We start from the raw sequence: 26,440 nt of genomic DNA, 5'->3' as shown, positions 1-26,440 counted from the left end.
GTATCTGTGATTGGATAGGACAGCCCGCTTTAAAGTTATGAATGCGGTTTATGGGAGGTGGGAAGGATGGAGTGGAAAGGAAGTAGATGAGACTGGAAAAGGGATACCAGCAAGGTATTTGGGAATTTACCTGTGAATGGCAGCAAACAGGTCCTCTGTGGTGCGGGGCCGAGTGGGGGTCACCATGTCCCCACAGCTGTCACCGTTGATGCTGGGAGATTGAGCAACGTCCAATGTGCTGGACTCAAACACCTCTCCTGGTAGAACATACATATATTAAACTCATACAATAATGATATGAATAAATTGCATAGTGTTGTTATAAGCATTGCGCTTCCATCACCAAGGTCATGGGTTTGATTACTTGAATGTGATACACGTCAATTTGTATAAAAGCATCTGCCAAATCCATAAGTGTAATGATGATAATAAACTTCAAAGGCAGAGTCTAAGACATGAAAATAAATGAACACACTGCAAATAGGACCCAGCTGACAAACAGATCCTGTCATTCTAGAACTCAATATTATGTCATGTCAAAATGCATAGGCATGTTTGGACAAACTTGTCTAAAGAAAACATTCAAAACAGAGAGAGGAAAACCTATGTGGATAAATACTGGTAAAGCTTGAATAGTTTTATATAAAATATCAGAAAACATCAGATTTTAAAAACAGTCAACCAAAACCCTACATTTCATATAAGTACCGAGACATCCTATAGCCATCAATAAATCCAAGGACACACACATATATATCACACTCTTCAAAAATAACACATGAAGACAGTAAAAAACTGTATGTTTAATATTATCTTACATTGTTATGGTCGTATCCACCTTTCCAGAGTTCAGTTGCACTGCTTTGCTCTCCTCTCATCTCACATCTGCACTTGCCTGAGACACTGAGGGTGATCTCACGTTACGCGCTCTCTCCATACCCCTCCCACACTTCTCTCCTCCTCTACCCACTGTCAGCTCCACCCCCCGCCCCATCCTATTTAAACGGCTTTCCCTAAGGAATGCTGTCCCATTCTATCCTGACCATGACTAGAAGTGTGAGGGGGAGAGTCTGTGGACACTGTGACGTTGAGAGAGATGCACATTTTCTCTTTAGCTACATGCTGTATTAGTTTTATTTAAAATTCAAGAGAAACACCTATAAAAGTCTCAATATGTAAGCTGCACACCCTCATTAAATAGCCACTGCTTTAATTACCATATTCAAGAGTTGTCCGTGTATAGTTGCTGTCAGTATCCTTAATATTCATTATTTAAATAATTTAATATTTTATATTTTACATTTATTTATTTTTTATTTTATTACCTGCAACTTAATTTATGATTATTTCCTTATTTGCCTGATGTTTTGGAAATATTATAAAGTTGTGTAACATGCATTCAAAACTGGTTAGAGAATCTATAAATGAAACAATAAAAAAAAAACAGAAGGATATGAGAGAGAGAGTGGTAAAACAGGAGAGAGTGAGAAAAGGCTGAAAGAATCAGAAGTCAAAGGGACAGATGGTGAAAGGGGAGGGGAGGCTGAATGAATGAAGTGAAAGACTTGGGGAAAGAGACAGAGAGAAGTAAAACTAAAGTAGTACCAAATCCAAAGGGCTGCTTGAGTGATGTCCCATTCTAAGCCCTGATACACTCATGTTAGAGGTGAGCAAATCAGCCACCTCTTGCCTTAAATGCATAAAAACTTATACACAAGTTTTTCTTTACAATGCTGTTTTAATACAAGCTGAAGGGCTAATGTGCATCACCTTGTTCCTATCATCTATCTTTATGTAATTTAAAGCTTGGGATCACATATGTCATCCAATAGTGCCTCTGACTCTTTAAAAAGGCCAGAGTATTTAAAATTGTATGATTTTGTGTCACCTAGTTTTATAAATGATCTCCACAGAGTAAAATTAGGAAAATCTAACTCACCACTTTCATCATCTTTAGATCCAAAAGATCCTGTGCTGCTGGTTACATCATCATCATCATCATCTTCTTCTTCTTCTCCCTCTTCTTCATTATTTGCTTCAATGGTACCCATGTCTGCATCAAGAATGATGGTACCAGAAGTCTGGGAGGACTCCTGAGCTTCACAATTTGTGGGAGAAATGTCTCTTATCTCCTCAGAAGGTGCAGAAATACCAATGCTATCCTTCTCAGTTGTCTCTTCCTGTTCTGGCACAGGTGTGGGGTCCAGACCTTCAGGTGTAGTCGTAGAGATGTTAACGTCTTTCTGAGCACTCAGCAAATCACTGACATGATCCACTGAAGAAAAGGTGAGAGAAAACGTGGGCTTTTTGGAAACCAGAGGAGGCTTTTTCTTGGGTGTAGTGTTTTGTGGTGCTTCTGCAGGTGATGAGAGGGCAGTATCTAGACCATCTACTTCAGCTGTGGCCTTAACCTTGCCAAGATCTATGTACCCATTTGTAAGGTAGGATGTTGGTTCAGAATGTGATTTTACATCACAGTCAGGTTGTGCTTCAACATAGCTATCCTGGCTATGCTGGATGGAGAGTTTTTTCTCTGGAGATGATGGCCTTAAATTTGGAGGTACTGAAGAAACCTGAGGAGCTGTGGGATTCCCTGGTTTTTGAGGTTTCTCTGGTGTTTGGGGTCTGGCCAACTGGCTAACTTCATTGTTTTCTGGCCGCTTTGCTGGCCGAAGTTGCACACTCTGCAGAGCAAATGGGGTGATCAGAGGCATGCCAACCTTACTAGGCCGCTCAGAGTGAGGCGACACTGGTCTCCTTTCTGAGTTCACTGGTTTTAGGCTACCCTTAATTTCCTTCAAGCAAGCAGAAGAAGGTGTAGGTGGTGTCATACTGGATAGGAGTTGATTTTGGGGTAGAGAATAAGCAGGGATGGTGGAACAAGCAGGCAGTGGTGGTGGTGGAGGTGGAGGGCTGAAAGAATTATTGAGGCATGATAAGGCAGGGTCTGTCAACACTTCTGGAGGTGGAGGTGGTGGAAATTCAGGGGAAGAATTGATGTAAGTAGGGCTCATGGATGCTTGTTGATGGGGGGTGGTGGGTAAAGCAGGTGGTGGAGGAGGAAACTTCTCGTCTGCAGTGCACACAGGGCTGGAGGGCGCAAGGGGAGGAGGAAAGGATGGAGGATTGAAAGGTACAAGAGCCACAGGGGCAGCTGGAAGAGGAGGTGGAGGAGGAATATTGTTCCTATTGGAATCAGAAGTGTTAGAAGAAAGAGAGGTGGAAGAAGAGGATATGGATACAGATGAGAGCAAGGATGACTTTCTTTCAGGCACTCTGGGTTTGGGCTTGCTGCCTGATGGGGACATGCATCTCATAAAGGAGGGGACAGGAGTGCCAGCTGTTGGAGTATTGGATTGACTTGAGTATCCACTTGATGGAGAAGTCAACCGATGTACCCTGTCTGGTGATGAGGTGCCTGCTCTGGGCTTCACACTTCCTTCCTGAGCAGGAGGAAGAGTAGCCTGGTTACCATTGTGGAGGCCTCTTCCATTTGCCATCTCACCCACTTGTCCAGCAGAAAATGAATTGGTGCATGGTGACTGTGTTTGATCTCCAGATGGACGAGGATAATCCATGTAGTAGCCCCAAGAGTCTGCATAATCAGAACGGAGGCTACTAGTATCACTATGAGAAGGTGTGACATGACAGATGGAGTACACATGAGCCATCCCTGCTGCTGATACACCACTGCTGCCTGCACTGATGCTGCTCTGGCTCCTGGGACGAAGCATCCAGGGGTCCTCATAATCGCTACAAGGACTGTGAGACGGTGAGGTGGAGGACCCTTTGCCTTTCAGCCCATTCTGAAGTGACTGTTGGAGCGTGGCAATCAATGACTCATTGAGAAGAGAACCATTGCTAATATCCGGCCCTACAATATTGGCAGTGGGAGAGCTGGTTTTCTTAGGCTTTCGTCGTAGAGAGTCTGTGCGTGCTGGTGGAAGAGGTGGTTTCTTAGGCTTGCGTAGAGAGATGGAACGTGACAGTGAGTGGTCACTGTACAAGCTGGTTCTGTCTTCTTGCTGACCCAGGCACTCATACATACTGTGTCTTGCTGCTCTTCCTCCTATACCATGACCATGGCCACTACCCTGGCTCCTTGACCTAAGGCCTGAATCCAGATGCATGGATGTGTAGTAGCCATCATTGTCCATAGAGTAGAGTGAACTAGAGTCTGTGCCTTTTGAGGAGCGTTCAAGGCTACTATAGAGATTATTTATGGGTGTTGAGCAACTGGAAGTCAGTGTCCTTCTGGGCAAGACATTCTCAGGAGTGTCATAAATCCATTGCTCATCTGAAGACAATGTTCCTGCAGCAATGGTGCTGTGGCTGTGCAAACTGCTATCGGACTGGCCAGTCTCACTACAGGTATCCTTCATGCCTGCTTCTGGTGTGTGCGATCCTGTGCCTACACTACTAGTGCTCTCACTATTGACAGCTGAGACCATGCTAAGAGGTCTAGCTCTAGTGTATGGTGACCCAGCAAGTGGGCTCTGGCCTGGACTCGATGTGGTGTGAAGTGCAATAACCTCAGCAGAACATGACAGAGTAGCATTAGGTATAAGTGAGGTTGAGTAGGCTGCATGTGGAGAAACTACACAGGCTGGACCTGAGACAGATCCCCAATCCTTTTGAGTACCTCTCACCTCCTGAGATTTTGGCCGGGCTTGGGTACATACCCTGGGGGCATTCCTCATGTGCACCACAGTATCATCTACTTGTAATTTTCCAATCTGCTGAGGTGCTTTTGCAGCAGAGTCTTCTTGCCTAAAAGGGGTGCTACTGTAAAGGGGCTCTGCATTTAGTGAGACCCGTGCACCTCGTGGCAAGCTGTGAAAACGTTGGATATCATTGCCAAACTGTGGTGCCATTACAACAACAGAACTTCCAGGTGAGCTCCCATCATAAACAGAAGAGATGTTAGTGGCAGAAGTGGAGATGCCGGCCATCTGAGCAGCAATTCCTTGGCCCTTCTGAGCTCGTATTCTCCTCACAGAGGGTGGGACAATTTTCACCTCCTCAGTCTGGCAGCCAGAATCTTTTGTTATAGATCGATGGAGAGTTGAATTCCTGTTCATGACTCGCCCAAGTGTTGAATACTGTCCAGGGATAAACATGGACTGTGGCCGAAGCTCTCCTCCACGCCCCTTAGCCGCTGCAGAGGGAAAAAACATAAAGGAGACAATTATGACAAATACTACAGCTGCTTGTTTCTCTGCTTCTCTCCCCTCTATCTCTTTGTGACATCAGCTGCCAATCAGATTAGCCCTCTCTATTGAGAGCTAATTAATTTGATTATCTAGAGCCACATGTGGCACGTTGATGACTTCTGGAAACTTTGATTAAGGTTGATAACTTAATGGCTAGCACCAAACATGTTGTCCATTCCTGAGTGTCACTGAGAGTTTGCGAGAGTCACTAAGAGTCAATGGTCTTAGTAAGCCGGTGCTCAAAGGAAGACAGGCAGATGGTCTAGCAGTACTACAGCACTCTCTCACACAAACCACACATCTTTATGGGCTTATTCATTTATGCATGCAACACATTTCTAGAGTTTAGTTGAAAACCACAGGCTGTTAATGTATTATGCCTCTTGTTACAATCATACACACCCAGCAGTGCAACCTTGCATCTTCTTAATGTCACACTCAATGTTAGAGTATAAATTACCATACAAGAGTAATCATGACATTCTAACTGCCAGACAGAAACTTGTCTATCAGAGCATTCTATCAGATCAGCTTAAGTTTTAGAGCCAGGGATATGACACTGGTGCACGAAGTTAGCTTTCACCCCTGCATGTATAAACAACAGAATGGGACTTAATGCAGATTTATTGTGCATCACTATCAGTAAAACATCTTTAAAGAGCTTGACACTCTATTTCTCCCCCACACCCATCTGTTCTAGTAAAGAAGGGCTCATTAAAAGCATATCTACAAATAGCAAATACAAAGAGTGAGACAGAATGCCCTTTCCACAATCCCCATAATCTGGCATGTGCTGAAACAGATATGGCATTTTAACAGTATGTTAGTGTTATTGAAAATTAAATGAAACTTGTCGATATACTTCCCCATAACACATACACAAAAAAAAACATATCCAACCAGAACTATCTACACAATTTTTCTTCTTCTACTACATCTATTTTACCTCCCCCTCCCCCTCCCCCTCCATTACTCTCCTGATAAAATATGAAGTGTTTTGCCAGAAGAATCTGGATAGGGGATTATGCAGTAGCTTCAGTTGGCTGCAAAGCAAAATGTGGAATGCCATTTTCAACAACGGCTCCAAATATGAGCACTCACATACATTAACAGGAAGCAAACTAAATAGAATCAGGGACAGTTACCCAGGGGAGTGGTGGGAAATGGAATGCGGGATGCAGCTGTTGGATGCTGAGATTATATAACAGAGCGTTGAGAGAAAGCGTGCAAGAAATCCCCATTTAGGGCATGAGAGATGATTAGCAAATTAATAGATGATTTGAAAATAAACTTATGAGACAGTAATTTTAAATCGGAATTAAATTTATTTCGAATTGGGATTCAAAAGAGCTCAGATTAAGATGATCCTAAGACTTCTAAAATCATGAGAGGAATGAGAGGCAGGGTCATGACAAACTACATTATATTGTCATGACGACTACAGTACTACATGAAGACGACTACACAGCCATCTAAATGGAAACAGGCGAGGCAGGAGCAGCAGCACAGATAGCTGGCAAAGCCATACCATACCTAGTTCCTGTTGGACGCTGTCAGGCACCCCTGAAATAGTCTTTCTTCGCTTAACCTTCTTGGGCCGGCGGACCAGAGTGTCAGTGTTTATTAGGGAGCGGCGGATGCTGGCCTGCCTGTCAAACGTCTCCCCTGGAGACCAGTTGACGTGGGCAGACAGGCAAAAGGGCCAGTTAGTAACATACATGCATCACACATGCAGAGCACACACACATATGCATACTGTATCATTAAACTTTCATGCAGAGCCACACACATTCCGCATAAGCAAAATAATGTGAAAACCAGACCAAAATTAGACAAAGACAAAACTGCATTCATTCATGTTTGAGTGTGTCTGTCTCAAGAATGTAAGTATGTTGGATGGACAAAATACAGGAGTTCAAGAAACAGCTAATAAAAACCCTACCTTATTCAAATAATAAACCTCAATACTGGGGGTTATGACTGATTTGAGTAATTTAGTTTTGACAATGTATGCATGTACTGTGTGTTTGCCTTTGCATGGCAGTATGGTGGTTAGTTATGTCTCTGATCTGTTGTACACTAGGGGAAATTCTAGATCTAAATACAAAGTTCTTACTCTATACGAAGCATATGAAGAGGAAACCCTGGTTTGAAGCATAACATTAGAAACAGTATTTTATACAAAAGCACTTTTGCGCTGCAAGATGTGTAGCACTGCAAAAGCAAGGGAACCCCAGAGACTGGGCACTGTTGACTAAGCCTCAGCACGCTGGGATGCCTGACTAAGTCACAGAGCTGACAGACTGAATTAGTGTGTGGTGTGTATAAAGTCTAATACAGCTTCTTCCTGAGTCATAGTGAAGTTCAGAATTTTTTGAAGGGATTGGACATACAGAGCTTATTCTGTGTGAAGAAGACAAGTAGGAAAGACTGTTCTTTTGGATAAGGTGTCTGTGTGTTCATAGTGACGCACAGCTGAATTTGTGCATTGGCAGGGAGAATGAACGCTCAAACAGATAACTCTCAAAGATCAAAGAGATAGAAGGAAATGACAGAACTGTTAATATGAGAACTGTTAATGCCCTCAGACGTGTTCATGTTAGATCTATCCATGTGGTTATACATCCAGAACAGGCAATATGTAGTGATCATGCATGCAGTGCTCAAATGTTAGGTGTAGCCAAATCAGTTAGGAATAAATTCCAGTTACAAATTCTAAGATTTTACTGATTTTGATGAAAGATCCACATTAAAGTAATGTAACGTAACACAAAGAACAACTATATGAATTCTAGACTGACAAACATATGGACTTATTGGAGACACAACATAGAAGTAACTTTTTTTTTAACGCTTCTGCAGTGCTGCATGTTTGACTGACAGCTGATGGGATATATTTCCTACCTGTGACATCGATGGGGACAATATCTGTGAGAACAGCCTGAGCCTGCTGCCTCATCTTCTCTTCTGGAGTGGGCAGGGGCGGGGCTTTGGACCGTGACATTTGTCCATCAACCTCAACCCCCTCCTCCTGTGTGGAATTCTGTGCTCTCATTTGGCAGGAGTCTTTCTCTTCCTCTCCTGAAGATGCTGTGGACTGAAAAGAGGTGAAAATACAATGAGTTTTATGACTACAGGTGGCTTATAGAGAAAAATAAACAGAAAAAAATAATGCATTTTTTAGACTAGTAGGGAGTTAATATTCAGACTCAGAGCTCCTACACCCCTTTTTTCTCTTTAGATTTAGTCAAGGATTGTTTAAGGGTTGTGTGCCCCAACGTATAGGAGCTCCAGGAGTATACAGAGTGGTTTCATGGGCAACTGACTATCAAACCAAACACACACACACAAACACTCAAACACACACACACAAAGAGAAACTCAGAAAGAATAGAGAAAGGGAGCAGAGAGAGAGGGGGAAAACCAGTGAGCCGTTAAAACTCTGTTCATGCACTGTGATTCTGAAATGAGAACGCCGTTTGCAGAGTTACAAGAGGACCATCTGAAGTTTCAATCCAACACCTGGGCCTCCCTCAGCCTCCCAAACAAACCAACTGTAGTTAAATCACTACAATACATTTAATTATCCGTTCAGGCCACTAACAATAGTCAAAAACCTATTCACAGCTGCCTGAGGTCTTGTTTTATGATTCAACATTTTATTACCTGTCCTGCCTCAGTCAGAGTGGAATGACTTTCAGTGTATGAAGAATAAATCACATTTTAGTGACCAATTCTACAATGGAACAGCAGTTCCTGTTAACAGCAGTTAATTTTATTATTAAATATGTTTGACAGCTAACCTTGATATGCACATAAAAAAGACAATGTAAGAATACTTTCTGTTCTCCTAAAAATAATATACTTTCTCCAGTATTTTTTTCTTTGTAACCCCAGAGCTCTTTAAAATAGACTCTTTATAAACTGTCCATTACACCATAAACAAATATATTCCAATGTTATTCTTGCCATGATTAAACCTTAAAAATAAAAATAAATAAATAATACTGTGATTCTTCTGAATATTTTGTTATAGTCACTTTAACTTGCTCCAATAAAATAATTGAATGAATATTATTTCTTTTTTTCTATAAATTTTAAACCAAAAATAAAACAAAGCATCAAAAACTTTTTCAAGCAACAAAGAATTATGTTTCATGATCTTTAGCCATGGAAATAACATCTTGAAAAGTAAAATTCCTTTTCAATGATATAACAAAAAGCAAGAGGAAGAAAGAACAAGAAAAGAAAAGAAAAGAAAAAGAAAGGAACAGAAGTACAAGGCCAGTCCAGCACTGTAACCTGAGTTAACCTCATCCCAGTGGGCTGGGAACGCCGTCTAGGGTGGTGAAGGAGGTTAAAAGGGCATGGGATCCCTTAGGGTGGGCCAGGGGCAGCAGGAAGACAAAAGGACCCCTGAAACTTTGCTTTTACTGGGTCTGACCTTTCCAGGGCCCCTGAACACAGTGTGATGAGGAGCAATAAAGAAACGAGGGAGAATGAGGGCAAGGGTATGCTGTGCTATAAACAAAACCGCATGATTTCTTGCTAAAACGTTTATGATTGCCCTATTGAATCCATTCAGTAAAAGCCCTTTTCTTTCAAACCTGTCTTCAATGCTCATACGCTAAACAGCCACTTTCTAGAACGCAATATCTTAGTAAATATAATTATTTTAACACATTGTGAGTAATGGTTTCATTAGATTGTCAGTCTCCTGGGGTTCAGCTCTCATAATGTGGCCACACATGGCTAACAACATTAATGAAGCCAGCAGAGATACTGAAGAACTGAGGCGGGAACTCCACAGAGGCACATGTGGGAGGCTGTGATTCAGTACCCAGGAGCCATCTGCAGGCAGAAACTCTCCAGCAGAGGGCAGCCAAATCCAACAGGCTGCTACACAGTCAGCTTTCAGATTTTATTTGATAACAGATCATTCTTTTTGTGGCCAATAATCAATATGGTGGCAAATATTGTAAATCTATACTAACAAAAAAATTCCTTTACACTACACGAATTCATGTTTCCAAAAAAAAGAAAAAAAAAAAGAAAAAAAAAAGTCAGGCATCAAAAATGTTTTAGTACATTTAAAAAAAAAAAAAAAAAACAGAAAAAAAAAAAAAAAAAAAAAGTATAAGAAAAAAGTAGGAAATAGGACAGAGTATTTTTAAACTATATACAAAATGCGTAATAATAATAAGGGTAATGATTATATTTGATATACTGATATATATATATATATATATATATATATATATATTTAATAATAATTTTATATATATATATATATATATATATATATATATATATATAATTATTATTAAATATTGAATCTGTTTCAAACATCAAGTCAAAACCAATAACCAAAAAACAATCAAAAAATGCTAAATATGGTCTACACATGGTCTCTGCTATTTTGGTAAATAGGCCTACCTTTTTATCAGCTTCATCACCTTCGATGTCCTCATCCTCATGTTGCGAGTTTGAGGAGCCTGAGAAGGTGGGCCCCTGTGAGTAGTACTGTGAGCTACGGAAACCATCTTTCCTCAGTTTATCACATTCTGTGGAAACAGAGCAGACATATCAGGACCAGTCTGAAAGGAAGTTTTTAGGAACTTTCAAACATGAAGTATAGAAGCCGATAGTGTTGATTTAGCTCCCTCTAGTGGTTTGAGAGAGAACAGACCATTTGTAGGTCTTTGTGAAAATGAGAATGATGCAAATTGTTTGATCCAGCTAATAAAAAAAATAGCACCTTTACAAGTAAAGTATTCTGGATGAGAAAGAACTAGAGATTAGAAAACAGTAAAAGACTGAGATCTGTTCTGCTCTGTATGTGTGTGTGTGACAGTCTGCAGACTGCATCATGCTGGCTTTCTAAGCTAACTGTTGCAGATGGCAGCTCTATTCCCTTGGCACACATCCCACAATCCCTTCAGTCATTCAGTCAGCTGAATCCAGCAGTCTCTCTGCTGACAAAAAAAGCTCATCTGCTGCATGTCTGTCATTATTTCCTGGTTTTATGACACTGCACTGCAGCGGTGCGATGCACTCCATTAAATAGCTTAAGTGTGTAATTTCTACGCCACTAAGGGCAACAAACTGAATCGCAAAAATATTGACTTGTTTTGCAAAGTTCTCCCAAACTATTCCCTCATCCGCCATTGGTCAAAAAAAAAAAGATGAAAAGATGCTCAAACAGAGCAATGTTTTGATAGCACCATAGTGTTTACACTTTTGGAGAAATCAAATGAGTAGCTTACTTATGGCTGTCTTTGCATATTAAGCTGATATAGAAAAATATTTAACATAAAAAAATTGCACACTTCAGCTTTAAAAATGCCAGAGATGGGCAAAGAATCAAACCACATTATTGCACAAGAGCAATGAACATAAGTGACGAATCAAGAGAGTGTAAAATGACTAAAACAGCCAGACTGTTAAAATGTCTTCCTCTAATTCTCCAAAACCACTATTTATTCTGTTTGCTAATCCTTTACAGTTTCCTTCAACACTTATTTGTCAGCTAAGACTTTAAAGAGACAAGCAGGTTTACAAATGCTTTTTAACTTGTCATAAAAAACATTCAAGACACCTGTGAACTTCCTCTGATCTACATGTGCCTAGTGTTGTCTAGGCAGACAAGTGTTTAAGCACTAAGATAGAGTTTTTCCCTAATTAAAGAGAGCCTGCCAGAAAAGAAAAGACATAACAAGTGAGTGGGAAGTATAAACCACATTGGGAGAAATGTTTGATGGTACAGCTCTACCTTTCCTCATGTCCTCTAGTCTTCCTCTCTGCCATCTGAAGGCCTGAAGTCCCTATAAGAGTAATATGACCTACACACCTGTGCCTATATAATTAATCAGGCTTCACATCAGCCACCTGCACTGTTAGATCAGTCTTGGGTTACAATTAACTTTCAGGCCAGAATCTGCTAATTGAACCTTGATCTGTACCGCTCTAAGCTGAACTGCTAAATCGACCCCAGGATGTCACTAACAGGCCGTTTCACAGGTGTCCAGTGTGAACTTTAGAACAACGAGTGACATCATGGGCACGTTCACCTGCTGCTCGGTGTGTTTGTTCCCATAGTAATGCTGATGTCATGAGAACTGCAGCAGGTTTGAAGTTGATTATGGTGTATAAAGGTGTGCGGCTCGTACCTCTGAGAGCTGTTTTCAAGTTAACTTTGGCCTGGCGGTGCAGGTCTTCCACGCAGGCTGGTCTGGAGCCCGGCAGAAAGACGTTCTCCTGCTGGTGCCATGGAGCCGTGTAGTGCACAGTCCACTTTTTCTCTTCATCCAGATTAGATACAGCTAAAAAAGAAACACAAAGACACTTAAAATTATTAATATGCCATAATAAACAATCAAAATTACCTAAATGCAGCTGTTTATTGTAGCAAAACTCAAGGAACTCATCGCAAAGAACATGCACATATTGCCAAATGCAAGTAGTAGCGACCATTTGTGGTCTCACCGTGAGTCAAAACAGAGCCAAAAGGACTCATGCTGGCTTTCATTTTGTTTTAAACTTTTGCTACACTTTTAACTGAGTGAACCCTAAAAACTGAAAACAAAGAGTGACCCAAAGTGAACATGAAGACCAGTACTACCTAGCAGAGGTGCAAATGGGCCATGAGGTAAAGGGGAATCTTGAAGGAAAGACCCCTGGAGCTGGAACCCCCAGCTGTCCCGACAGCAAACAAACAAAAACAACAGGCTGGTCGTTATAACGTGGGGAAGGGAAAGTAGAGGAGCGGAGGTGGGGGTTTTCTCACAGGTGCGAGGAGCTCTGTCCACAGGTGGCACTGGGCCATTAGGCCATGATGGCCCATCATGTGAGAGCTGCCAGACTGACAAGCGAGCCCACGGGAGGCCATTGTGTTCATTCATGAGGCATCAGGACTTTCAATATAGAAGTGATTTCTTAGTTGCTCTTCAGAGAGACTAACACATACTGATGTGTGACTGCAAATTAATCTATCAAGGGCTTCTGTGCACAGCTTCAGATATAACTCAGGCCAAGTCATTGCGAGAAGTTTTTTTTAAAAAGACATTTTCAATTTGAATTTCAAAATAAATAAAAAGAGACATTGATGATACTAATATACAGTTGTATGGATCCAGAAGTACAATATGAAACGACTGAAAAGACACTAGCGTGGGCAGGGGGAAGGTGGTGGAATCAAATTCATGCCAATCAATCCAAGTGTGGAAGCATGTATTTTCATTCCCTCTCCAGGTTTTTTCTCTGTTTATTAACCACAACACTGGGTCTTTGAACTGAGTGCTGGGCTTCAAAGGGACATTTTCTCTTCAAAGGTATCATCTGTGAATATGCAGACATCAGGTGGGACAAAGCAGTCAAGCACATGGGAGGATTCAGAGGGCATTTAGTACTGTAGAAAAACATGTTACAAATACAGTCATCTGTAAACTGAACAGCACTGATTCATTTCTGAATCTCTCTGTTTAGGACATAAATTAACTGCTTTAAGTCAGTGAGTGCAGCCAAACATCAAGCTTCCAAAGTGCAGAGGCCTTCAGTTTTTTGCTGTGTATTTTTAAATACTTTGAACAAAAATCAAATCACAGACTTGTCCCTAGAAAGTGTCCACAGTCGGAAATATTGATGCACTTTTGAGTTTTTATTGAATTTGAGCTTTTGCCTAGGGTTAGTACCTAAATGTTATGTGATCATGGCTTCATTGGTATGGTAACAACTAAACAGGTCAGTAATCTACCAACCAGCTGACTCTGTCACATAACCAGACCAACACGTAATCTACGTAAACACAATTCCACAGAATTTGAACGTAGTGTAGTGGCACTAAACAAAATTGCTAAAATAATGACTGTTTTCTAAAAGTGTTCCTGAACACATCACTGCAAAAAAGACACTTAAGCACATTTGTTCATTCTAACAAGAGCACCATTTGCAGGACGACAAAACCAGATGCACAAAAAGCATTAAACAACCTTAGTACTCAGTAGGAGAGATAAAAGTGAGCAAGCCCTTTGAAGTGCCTACAATAAATATCAGATGATTCTAGAATGGGCAATACACACACACACTCAGATAGCCCAGTCCCCAACCCATTAAACCTGTCTGTGTGCTCTTGGGGAGTGAGGAGAGCGGCAGCAGAAACAAAAACCTGCATTGTGCCCAACATCAATCTCCACATCAGCCTGAGCTCAGCACTCAGAATCAGCCTATTCAAAACTCCCATAATCCCTCTGGTCCTGCTCGTACCCACACAAAACACACACATTTTGCAGTTACCACCACGTGTAGCACTGGAATATGAATGAGCTCATCCACCAAATTTCAGCTCAGAGGATAAACGATCATAATTAAAAATGAATCACAATTTTAATTTATTTTATTATAATTGTATTAATTTGTTTATTGTGCTCATGAGATATCAAACAAAAAAAATATTAAAAATTATTATTAATATTGGACTATGTTTTTAAGGCTTGCCATTTAGCTAATTAAGGCATTTTATGGTAATGAACTACAGGTTTTAGTAGATCAACCAGTATATGGTTCAAGAGCAAATCATATACAACATTATTTAAAAACATCATATACATTATTTAAAAGTGTTAATACAGTTAAGACATAAAAATATTTAATATCACAATATTCTTCAAATATTTAATATCATAAAAAGTTGTAATACTCCTTTCTTAATTTTTAATATTACATACTATTTCTATAAATTAATATTACATACTATTAATACTATAAATTCTATAATATTTTATCTATAAAAATTTATTCAAGTAATATTCCATTCAATATTTTGAGATCTGTTAAAAATTACATTTAACAATGTTGTTAAAATATTAGTGAGTGTTATTAAAGATCAACTTTAAGTGAAAAGGAGATATATATGAAAAATAGGAGGGAATTCCAATACAGATTTTACAATTATAAAAAAATAAATAAATAAATAATGAACAAAAAATGTAAAAAAAAATATTATTGGCTGATAACTGATATAGTACCAATATACTGCGCATGTCTGACGTAAACATTTGAAAATAGTGTTGATATAAAAAATAAAAAAAACATGTACACAACCACTTTTGTGCATAACAAGGTCATTCTCTGGTCATCGTAAGTAGCATCAAGGTGTTAACAGGTTGGTCTATTTAGTGTACAGGAAATGACTCATCTGTCCATGTTGAAATACAGATTTACAGCTCTGTATGAACTCTGAACTTACACACCTGTAACTTAAGACCTATACACAATTTGACACATTCAATGAAATCCCTAAAAATTAAAATAAACCACTAGCTGAGAGATTAACAAATCGCACAGCTATTTAAACAAGTTTCAAACCAACTAGAGACCTGTCTGATCTCCATCAGCACTGAAAAAACGTGGCCAACGAATTCTTACCCTTCCGTTTGAAGTATTTAATGACTGACTTGAGTGAAGTCCCGATGAACACCATTATTCCAGAGTGTGCGAGGCAGGTGGACCCTGTGTAGAATTGTCACGGCCTCCCAGTACACGGGAGCGCTGGACGAGTAGTGTGTCGACAATACTGTGTCCTTTTGCCAACAAGTCAGTATGTGCCTCTCCCCATTTGATCAACGCTTATCGCCTCCACAATGAGCCCCTCCTACACATACACACACCCTCAACCCAACCCTGGGAAACACCTCCTCCTCCCTTACACACACACACTCACTCCCTGGGGCTTGGAGGGAGGGAGGGGTGTAGTATATGCCCCTCTGTTCATCTGTGCTTCGGTTACCAAGGAGTTCTCCTGTATGATCAGCTCATCCGAAGTATCCGCCCTGCTTCTTCCCTAATACAAGCTCATAGGAAACAGAAATCGCAAATGAGATCTCTTTAATCTCTCAATTGTTTCTCCTAGGCCACAATTAGCTGAAATTGAGAGTTTTGCTTTTTTTTTCTATGAAAAAGACACTTGAATGTTTCTATGTGTCTCCAGAGTCAAAGATGATATCTCAATAGTCTCAAACTGTGCTCAAATTTGCCAAGATCCCAAAGTTTTCGTTTCTACTCTAATACACAAACAAATAGGAAAGACAACAAGTCCCCGTCAACAGTCTTGAATATGTTCATTTTCATTTCTCCTAAGACATTTTAGCAGAAACATCTGATACTTAAAAGCATAAATAGGAACTCAGATAAGTCACCTGAGCTCTAAAAAGAAGAACCTCTGAGCAATAAAACTCTCACTTGATGCTTTGCTTTTATCTGTCACACAACCAGGCATGTATATTCATACATTCGTCATTCACATATGTGCGCATCAGTCTCAGTCTTCGCTGGAGGACAGAAGTAGCAGGTCTCCCACTGATAAGCCGGCTTGACGTGTTAGCACACAGCCACTGAATCTAGACCACTGGAATATAGATCACACACACAATCTGCCTCATTGTCTACACACACACACACACACACACACACAAACCATGACCCTGTTTCTTCTCATTATGAGGGGGTGCAGAGGGATCTGAATGGAAGGGGGGATGAAGGGTGGGTGAATTTGGACCTGAATGGGGTTGCAAATGATTACTGAACTAGAGGAGGTAATGCATTGAATACCCCTCCCCCCTTAAAATATCCCAATCACCCCCACAGCAAGCCAAACTCATACTTCTAGGCCTTTCTTGATCTTTACACGCTTATATTTGGTTGTTAAAATGTTTTTATGTGTAACAAGTGAATCTGAAAGAGGAAACAAGTGTGTGCTGCTCTCTTTTAATCACTGCCAAATTCACACAGTGAGGCTTTTCTCTGCATACGGCCCATATCCGGCCTCTTCCTCTCGAGCCTATTCTCTCTGCACGTGCATTTGTGTGTATTCCAGACTCGCTGTTTCCATGCTGTCTGGCACGTGTACAGTATCAGGATTATTTAGCTGACGGCGGCTGCAGTAATTAACACACTATTGTTCTGTTCTCACATAACAGATGGCTCAACATCTCGGTCTGTCGCTTCAGGATTACAGTCATTTCAGACTGTCTATCTGTGTGTGTGTTTATGTATGCGTACTGCGTGATATACCTCATGGCTAGTCACTTTAAGAGAAATGGCAAATGTATGACAATTGCACAAAAGTTTCTTTCCCGCATTCAGACGTGAGGCAAGTTCGCCAAGTGTCAGAAATCTATTCATGAGATTCCAGGGTGAAGTTGATGAACAGCCAATCAGAGTGCTTGAATCTCTCACACTTTTCACACTTGGTCTGGGCTCTCTGCATCCAACAGATCCACACTATGTGCCAGATTATGTGTGTGTATGTGTAATGGAGCTGTCACATCCCTCCCCCTTCACACGCACACACACGTATGCTTTCTCAAACCATTTCCTGCAATTGTGAAAGGTGAAAATCATCACATGAGAAAACTCAAAATGGACTATCATACACTGAGGTGCAAAAATGTGAGAGCACATCGAAAATCTTTTATTTATTTATTTATTTCTAAACATAAATTATAAACAAAAATGCCCTATTTTATTTTACCACAAAACCTCTAAGGTTAACAGCCTATTAAGGTTATATATATGTCAAGCCAAAACGAATTAAAAAAAATAATTATCTTTTCTTTTTTGATGCCTTTCCAGCTTCTATTGCTATATTCAAGGCGAAAAACAGGTTTATTTATTAGAAATAAAACTAAATAAGATGCTAAACGAATTAATTTGAAGTGAATCTGAAGCCTACCTTTCTCATTCGGCAATGTTTCCATTTTCAAGACGAATGATAAACTATTATTTATTATGTAGCCTAAGCTTTGTACTTCACTCGCATTATCGACATCATCCTTCACATAACAGCACAGTCAGGCGGTGGTCACGGGTGGTAAACGGCAGATTGTATTACAGAATTTAATTGAGCAGTGTAACGTTTTATATGTTTGGTTGATTGTATTTTAATATTTTAACAGGCTGCGATATCAAGTAAGCAATGCAAGAATTTGTGTGCGTCGGCGTGACCACTGGATTTTTTTCCCCCTTCAAAAGACAGTAAACTGTACTCTGTAATTTATGGTCATACAGGTAAAAGCAAGACATAATTTATACATTTACAAAAGACACTTAAATAATGAAAACAAGCAGAACTATGCTTCTACATATCCTGCAATTTTCGCTGGTTTCAAAACGCACAACAAGCTGCATATTAGCCTACTTGACATTCATTTTCACTTAAATGCAGGCCTAATGCTTGACGACTGGTGACATATATCATCGGAAAAACTAATGCCAGGGCATTGCCATTGTGACTTACCTAACCTATGATGACTTGACAGCTGAGCGTGTTAGCGCGGGCATTTCACACACTTTGGATGCGTCAGCGTCACATTTGCACAGGCTGTACTATCTGAATTTGTGATTGGTTGACTGCCAAATCAAAATATACTAAAAAAATAACGTTATTAACCGGTTAATGGCCATTTCAAATGAGCGTTTCTGTACAGAACGATTAAATATTATTTAGTTTCATTTCTGGTTACATTACGGTCAAAATTTCGTTCGTTTCCGGTTTTTGTTTTTGTTCCTTGAACAAAGAAGAGCACTGCTGCTAATAACACTGTAATACTTCCAAAAAATTATAATCATAACCTTTATCTCCATACCAAAATCCCAGATGGCCAGACAGTGATTCATCTTATAAATCGTTAATATATTAATGTCTGTGGCGCTGTGAGCATGGAGACTGTTGTGTAGAAAGTAAGTATTTTAAATGTTTAACTTTTTAAACAGCCGTCGAGATGGCATTCTCAAGTGAAACGAGCCGGGGCTTTAGCCGGTGCAGCTCAAATAAACCAGGTGAAAAAAGTTCAACACTCTTACTTTAGCAATAAAGCAAAACAAACAAACAAACAAACAAAAAAGTAATACTTAACTAAAGTCATTTTTGCTTATTGGTATAGTTGAATTGGATCATCGAAGGTCAGCAGCAAAGACACTGGTTAATGTGTAAACCAATAAAAGTGAGATTAAATACATGAAGTATATTTGTGTATAGTACATATAGTACATAAAGTAGGTTTGCGTAATACTCTGAGTTTGCATTACATGGTTTTTATTCAATTTGAGGAATACTGAATTTGTTTTTGTGCAAGTGAGATAAATGTTTTCTCACATTTAGGCTAGAACTACAATAACCGGCATGTTTACACAGCGCACACAACGCCGCTGCACCTTACTCCTAATTTATCTCAACATGGGGACAGGAGAGGTTTGAAAAAGTCACAGATATTTTGTTGTAAATTTAAAACCCCAACACTGCTCCTCTCTTATCTTGCCCTTCTCTCTATTTCTCTGTCCTCTCATAAACTTCTATAATCCCCCATTCTCATTCACTCTTCTGCCATTGCTTTTGGTGCTTATTAACGTAATCCCTATTGATTTTTCCTCTTTTTTTCCCTCAAAGCCTATCCTGTGGGATTGTTGGTCTGATCTTAAAAGCATTTGTCTGATTTATCTGATTTATCCTAGAAAAAGAGAAACAGAGAGTGTGTGGCAGGTACGAGGAGACCTCCAGCCAGCACTGAACCTGTTCAGAGTGTTTGTTCAGTTACTGAGGTCAGCTCTCACATTCTGAACACAAACACAGCTGTCACTGATACTCTGCTACAACTAAAACAAATATTCTGCATTTTCAATCTGCAGTTAGGCAATTTGGAGTGAGGAGAGAACGTTGGGCTCTTCAGTTTTTGCAGGCTAGGTTGAAATCCACAAATAAGTGTCATTGCATGATAACAAATCCTTTGAACTTTGAGGAAAACAGAATTAATGACACTGCAGCATCAGGATTTCAGAGAAGTTAGAGATTAAGCACATGAAGCAGATGCACATAATCCACATATAATTGCAGGTTAGCTAAAAAGATTGTTTTCTTTTCTTCAAGGTCAGTCTTAATGACACAGGACTACTTTCCCACACACCTTTGACACGCAATCAAACAATGCTCAAGAGACTAATTTAAACAAACAGTTACACACATATATTTCTCTCATTTATAACTTTTGTCTACCGTGTTTCAATGACTGACCTGCAACTTCAGCAATCACTGGGCTGCTATAGAAAGAAAGCGAGAGAAAGAGCTAGAGAAACTACACACTGTGAACTGCACATGCTCAGATCACGAAATTGATGACCATATTTACTAGCAGTCCATGTATATCCAGGGGAGTTTACGTTATTGGGGGCCCTAAGCAAGTCTCCGGGATTGCATGCTTTGCGTGGTGGGTAAACACGCTACTGTGTATATCTGTTCTTTAGAATAATTGTAATGTTCATTAAAGGGATTCTCATCCCCAAAAAAAATAAAAATTTGTGAAGCTTAATGTAAGTGCGTTATGAAACTAAGAAGTGACTTTCGCTTGTGTGTCCACGTCAATATTCAAGTGGATTATTTTTCTAAACATCTTTGTGTCTGTAAGTAAATAATGAGAGAATTATCATTTTTGGGTGGAGCATCCCTTTAATGCCTTTTTTTCAATTTTATTATTAGTTTTGTATTTTTTTAGTTTATTATATTATGTATGGTATATAGGTTTATTTACTATTTATTATAATAATAAATAATATAATGAATGTAAATGAAAATGTAATTTAAAATTTAAATAATTAAAAAATATATTTATTACCATTCCTGTCAGTTTTTCTGTCATTTCATTTTTCCTGTTTTATTTTATTGTATACAGTATTATAAAATGTTTACTATAAAATTATTTACTATTTGTATTAATACTTTGGCAAAATATTATGTAAAATAACCACATCTATAAAGTACTTTACAATTGTAAGAATTTAAATATAAGGACAACATGACTATGAAAAAATTTCTGTAGTCGGTCACAGTGGAAGCCTGGAGCTGATGAGATCATCAACATGAGTCAAGAAGAATCTTTTGTTAGAGCAAAATGCACACACACACAAATTCTGTGTAACTCTGCCTTTGCTTCAGACCCCAAACACTTTGTATTTACCCATAACAAAATCACTCAATCCCTCACTATGAGACACGGTAGCTGTAAAACACTTATCAACCGTCTACTGCCACACATGAGACAAGATGAAATCTGCATAATAACAAACATCGCCTACTTGGTTCTGAAAGAAAGGCAATAAAAGGCTGCAGGGTTGGAAAGCGTTTGAAATCAGGCCTGGGCTTATTAGCATTTAGTTTGATTTGCAGATAAGGCTCGTTAACAGAGGAATGGTCTGCTAAGAGGACAAAAAACACACAGACAGAGGGCTTGAGCGCTTGGCAATCCACCGATCCAGCATGAAGTTTCCTCAAGTCAGTTGTGTTCATGCAGGAGTAGTGACGTACTGTGTTGTGTCCTGAAAAGAAGACTCAAGCCATGTCTGGCCGTAGCGTGTCTGCATGAGAGTATGTGTGTGTGTATAAAAGGCCAGGCATTGTGTTGAATAATAGGCTTGGGCCTCTCAGTGAAGGCATTCCCCGCTATTGTATCGTCAACGAGAACGTCTAATGGTTAAGGCTAGTCTGAATATAGCACACATAACATACAAGCTAAATGAGGGAGGAGAACCTTCAATAGACTACAAACGCCATCAGAACTGATGATATGAATAAAGTTCTGACAAAAAAGGAGGGAGAAAAACCAGAGATGGATGAAGAAAAGAAAAATGATTCCCTTTGAAGTGGAGTCGTTCAGAAAGCCACACCTTGGTGAGAACACAGAAAAGCTGGGCATGAAAGAGAGATGCAATGAAACATAATTCAAAGGGGAAAGATCAGAAAGGAGGGGAAAGCATTAGCTGTTGCTGTTAATGAGTCGGCTTCTTTATGAATTAAAAATCACTGAAAATTTATTCAGATCACTAGTTAACGTGGGGAAACTCCTTCTGAGAAACTCCTGCAGAAATGAGGTCAAAGTGCAATTTTCTCCCCCCAGCTTCACAAGCGTCTCTCTGAGGAAAGACCTTGCATGAATGTTTAGATAAAATGCTAAGAATAAAAAAAAAAAAAAAAAAAAAAAAAGTATAATCAATAATGAAATAAGAATAAACAAACAAACAAACAAATACATTTTACTACCAGAAAATGACTTGCTTGCAGTTCAATCTGCATATAATATACTGGGAAAGAGGAAACGATTTTATCAGAAAAAATTGCACTTGCAATGCTAACTAATAATAATCGAATGTAGTCCTATTATTGTGTGGATGCTTTCACTAATGTCCATTCAGATTCCTGCACCCCAGGAACAGTCATATTTGGCCTCTGTTTCTATTTTCTTGTCTAAAAGAGAATAGCCACCCTGGCTGGCTATAAATAAGACCAACAACAGTCTGTTTTCTGAACACAAACAGGCATGCAATAGCCAGCAAGTTGCCTTTTCTACAGGACACCAGGCGGTTAGCTGTTAATGTGTCCCCCTCACACAAAGTCTTTTCAGTGAGTTTCTCTCTGAGGAGTTAGAGCCGTTAGAGCTGTTTGTTTGGACACTGAGGTAGTTTTGTTCGGACATGCTGAGAGCAGTAATTCTGTCTGTTTTGTGGGAGATTTAAGGGCTGACTAAAACTGATTTGTGCCTTTCTGTTTCAATACTATTAAAAGGGAATAATTTGAACCCTTTCACTCAATTTAACATGTATGATATACTCTACCATTTGGGGTCAGTAAGATTTTTTAAAGCTTTTGAAAGAAGTCTCATGCTCACCAAGGCTGCATATTTGGCCTAATAAATACAGTAAAAACAGTAATATTATGAAATATTATTACAATTTCAAATAAATGTTTTCTATTTAGATATATTTTAAAATGTAATTTATTCCTGTGATGGCAAAGCTGCATTTTCAACAGCCATTACTCCAGTTTTCAGTGACACATGAACCTTCAGAAATCATTCTAAAATGCTGATTTGGTGCTCAAGAAACATTTCTTATTATTACACGTTGTGCCACTTAATATTTTTGTGGAAACCATGATAGATTTGTTTCAGGATTCTTTGATGATTAGAAAGTTCAAAAGAACAGCATTTATTTGAAATAGAAATCTTTTGTAAAATTTTCAATGTATTTACTCACACTTTTGGTCAATTTAATGCATCCTTGTTGAATATAAGTATCAACTTCTTAATATAAATCACTTTCATTGACCTTTACCTGGACTGTTCCAAGCTGGTGGAATGACCTGCTCAACCCGTGCTTGGTCATTTTCAAGAAACGACTAAGGACGCATCTTTTTTTGGCAACACTTGACCCATTAATACTAACCCTTACTATTCTGTATCTATTTTAATAAAATAAAATAAATAAATAAAAACCTTGCTACATATACTGTGCTGGACTAACTGGGGCAATCAAACTAACCTACTGTTAGTTTGATTGCTTCTATTGCTCTCCTCATTTGTAAGTCGCTTTGGATAAAAGTGTCTGTTAAATGATTAAATGTAAATAAACATAAACATGTTTAGCATTTGTGCACATGCCTGTGGACCCCATGTACAGTAGCTGTCTGAGGGGAGCCATTACTGAGGAAAAGCTTCAGTTTGAGCACTAGTCTCATGGCACCTCATCAGTTGAAGATGTTCCATTGCAATGACCTGCCAAAGTACACAAAGCTCTCTGTTTCCCCAATGCACAGAGCACAGAGAATTAGATGAGGCAGAATGCATGGAAACAAGTGAACCTCACACACACTGGGGCGTCTCAGGACACATCAGACATGCACACACACCTTCAAAGTCTTCTGCATTATGGATTTTAGCAACAGGACAAATAATTGGAAAGCAGTCTTTGTTTCAAGCCCTTTGTGCATTAAATGCAATAGGTGCACATGCTGGCTGTAAAAGGTCATGGGGATAGTATGTCAGTACGATTTCAAAGACTGTGTGCTTGTCTCATCATATGACCAACCTCTAATGCAGCTCATTGAATTCATCAGGATGGACAAGTCATGTGTTCTGTCTAGTCCTGTTTAGATTAATGATTGAAACAAAGACCGTCCTGCAAATGCACGTGATATTTGCTTTGATATATAGAACAAATTAAATAACATATTAAAGATCAAGTCTATTTGAGATAAAAGTGTGTTTGAAAAAGATGTCTGGCTGATCGTTGTTTAAATTTTACTGGAGAATCGTGATTAATCAGTGTGCATTATAATTGTACTAATACTAATATTGAAAACAGTTGTGCTGCTTAATATTTTTGTGGAAATTATAAATTTTACAATTTTCTTTCATTAATAAAAAGTTCAAAAGAACAGCATTTATTAGAAATAGAAATCTTTTTAAGAATATAAATCTAAATGTCTTTACTGTCACTTTTGAACCCTTTAATAACAAAAATATTAAAAAAATCTTACTGACCCCAAACTTTTGAATGGTAGTGTATATATTTAAGAATAAAAAGGGCACCTTGAGTTTTCAGTAGGGCTGGGAGATATAGTCAAAAAAATGATCACGATAAAATTTCAGTCGATATCGCAGTCAATATAATTCACTTATTATTGGCTAGCTCCTTCGTCAGCATCACACGCATGCGTTGTGGGGCTCACGTGAACGGTGTCGGCCAATACTGAGCCGGCGATCTGACGTAGAACCCGAAAGCGCTGCACTGTTTACTACATCAACAGCGTAGAAGATTGACATGGAAGAGAAGAAATTGTTTTTTATGTTTGTATTTTGCGTATTCTCATCGCTTCATAACATTAAGGTTGAACCACTGTAGTCACATGGACTATTTTAACAATTTCTTTACTACTTTCTAGGCCTTGAATCTCTGGATCTCTGGGGACGGGGGGTAAATATGTCTGATTCCAATGTACTGGAGCAAACTGACCCATATTTGCCACTATAGGCAGGAACTGGTGCTCGATGGAGAGAAATGGTGCATGATTAAGTCACATCCATCTGCATCCGGAAGTCAAACTTCATCAGATTCTGGACAAACCCCGGGTTTGATGAAGAACAAAAGGAATTTGTTAGGAGTAACAGAGCTCTTATAGGACACTTCAAACTGATAAAACTTTGCAAAAATGAAAAAGCTGGGAGAAAATGAGGAATATAACAGCCAATTAGTCAAACGCAACCATGTGAGAGATTTGCAACATCGTTTTAGTCAGATTCCACTGAGACTTCAGCCTCAGGGAGAAGATGGAGTCACTGTTGCTGTGGAAACAGGATGTGACGATGCCAGGACATACCAATGGGACACCAATCTATCCCTTTTGTCATTAACATGAGAGATTCTGAGCATAAATATGCTGTATTACTAACACACACACAGACACACATAGGTAAAAACATATCTATATAGAGGAAAACAGGAAAAGAGATAACAATCCGGATCAGTTCATAGAGACTCTTAATGGAAGCATGAGCATGGGGATGTGCAAATTAACAGGCTTTTAATAAGACACACGTGACAGCTGCCATGATAGTGCTGCAGATATTCATCCCACATTAAAACACATAGTACTTAATTATACATCATTATCCTTTACACTAATTTACCAACAAGGCTATCATTTAGCCCTCTTGAAGCAGAGAAAATATTCAAATAGGCATCTTTAAGGACACCTGGATTTGGAAAGACTCATTTCCTTAAGTGGCAAATATACCCTCAAGTGCAAGCTCAAGGGTGAGGGGTTGTGTAAAGGGGGTTTGTATATGCAGTAATCCTATCCCACAAACCTGTCCTCTCTCTCTGAATTATGCAGGGAAAAAAATGGAAGCAGGGGTTCGAAATCACTCAAATCTCCCCCTCCTCCTCTCCTGTGTCCTATCAATATGATGAAGCACCAGAGATGAAAAAAGAGAGTTCATTTCATATAGATCCTAAGACCACTTTGATAACGTACCTCTCCCTCTGAGGACTCCCAAAGGAGTCTGGGTAATTCACTGATCAAATATTGAACTTTAAAACGCCTCTGGGATTAACTTTGACAGGGCCCACATATTTCTCTTTAACAACAAATGAAATTCTCTGTGTCCAAATAGGTGTACTTCTTTGCAGCACAGAATGCAAATAGCAATGTTATTTTTTTATTATTGTTAGTTTGTAGGTTGATCTAATTATGAGAATTATTTCTTCATTGAATTCAGTACATATTATGAAAGTACAGGAATTCAAAACACAGCCAATGAAAACACGGGGGGGAAAACAGCAGAGAACTACATACAATATAATACAATCACTAATACAATCAGTGCTATTATAAACTAAAACTATTAAAA

The 26,440-nt window shown here is 39.2% G+C and overlaps 1 protein-coding gene across 8 annotated transcripts in view; it reads right to left on the bottom strand.

The window, feature by feature from the left end:
- Window positions 1-26,440, bottom strand: part of nhsl1b (NHS-like 1b) — a 105,251-nt gene that overhangs the window by 4,454 nt on the left and 74,357 nt on the right. For 5 of the 8 annotated variants that reach the window (XM_051876347.1, XM_051876348.1, XM_051876352.1 and 2 more), the window contains exons 2-7: window positions 12,383-12,535; window positions 10,650-10,777; window positions 8,118-8,310; window positions 6,747-6,878; window positions 1,940-5,158; window positions 131-257 (exon numbers count right to left, since the gene is read on the bottom strand). In XM_051876347.1, coding sequence (XP_051732307.1) covers window positions 131-257; window positions 1,940-5,158; window positions 6,747-6,878; window positions 8,118-8,310; window positions 10,650-10,777; window positions 12,383-12,535 — 3,952 coding nt within the window. Of the gene's footprint in view, window positions 1-130; window positions 258-818; window positions 970-1,939; window positions 5,159-6,746; window positions 6,879-8,117; window positions 8,311-10,649; window positions 10,778-12,382; window positions 12,536-15,635; window positions 15,811-26,440 lie in introns of those variants that run through there. The other 3 variants (XM_051876351.1, XM_051876349.1, XM_051876354.1) reach the window with 3 other exon arrangements.

This window comes from Ctenopharyngodon idella, chromosome 20, assembly GCF_019924925.1.
Source record: "Ctenopharyngodon idella isolate HZGC_01 chromosome 20, HZGC01, whole genome shotgun sequence".
NCBI lineage: Eukaryota > Metazoa > Chordata > Actinopteri > Cypriniformes > Xenocyprididae > Ctenopharyngodon > Ctenopharyngodon idella.
Note: the sequence above shows the minus strand (reverse complement) of the source record. Positions and strands in the feature narration are given on the sequence as shown.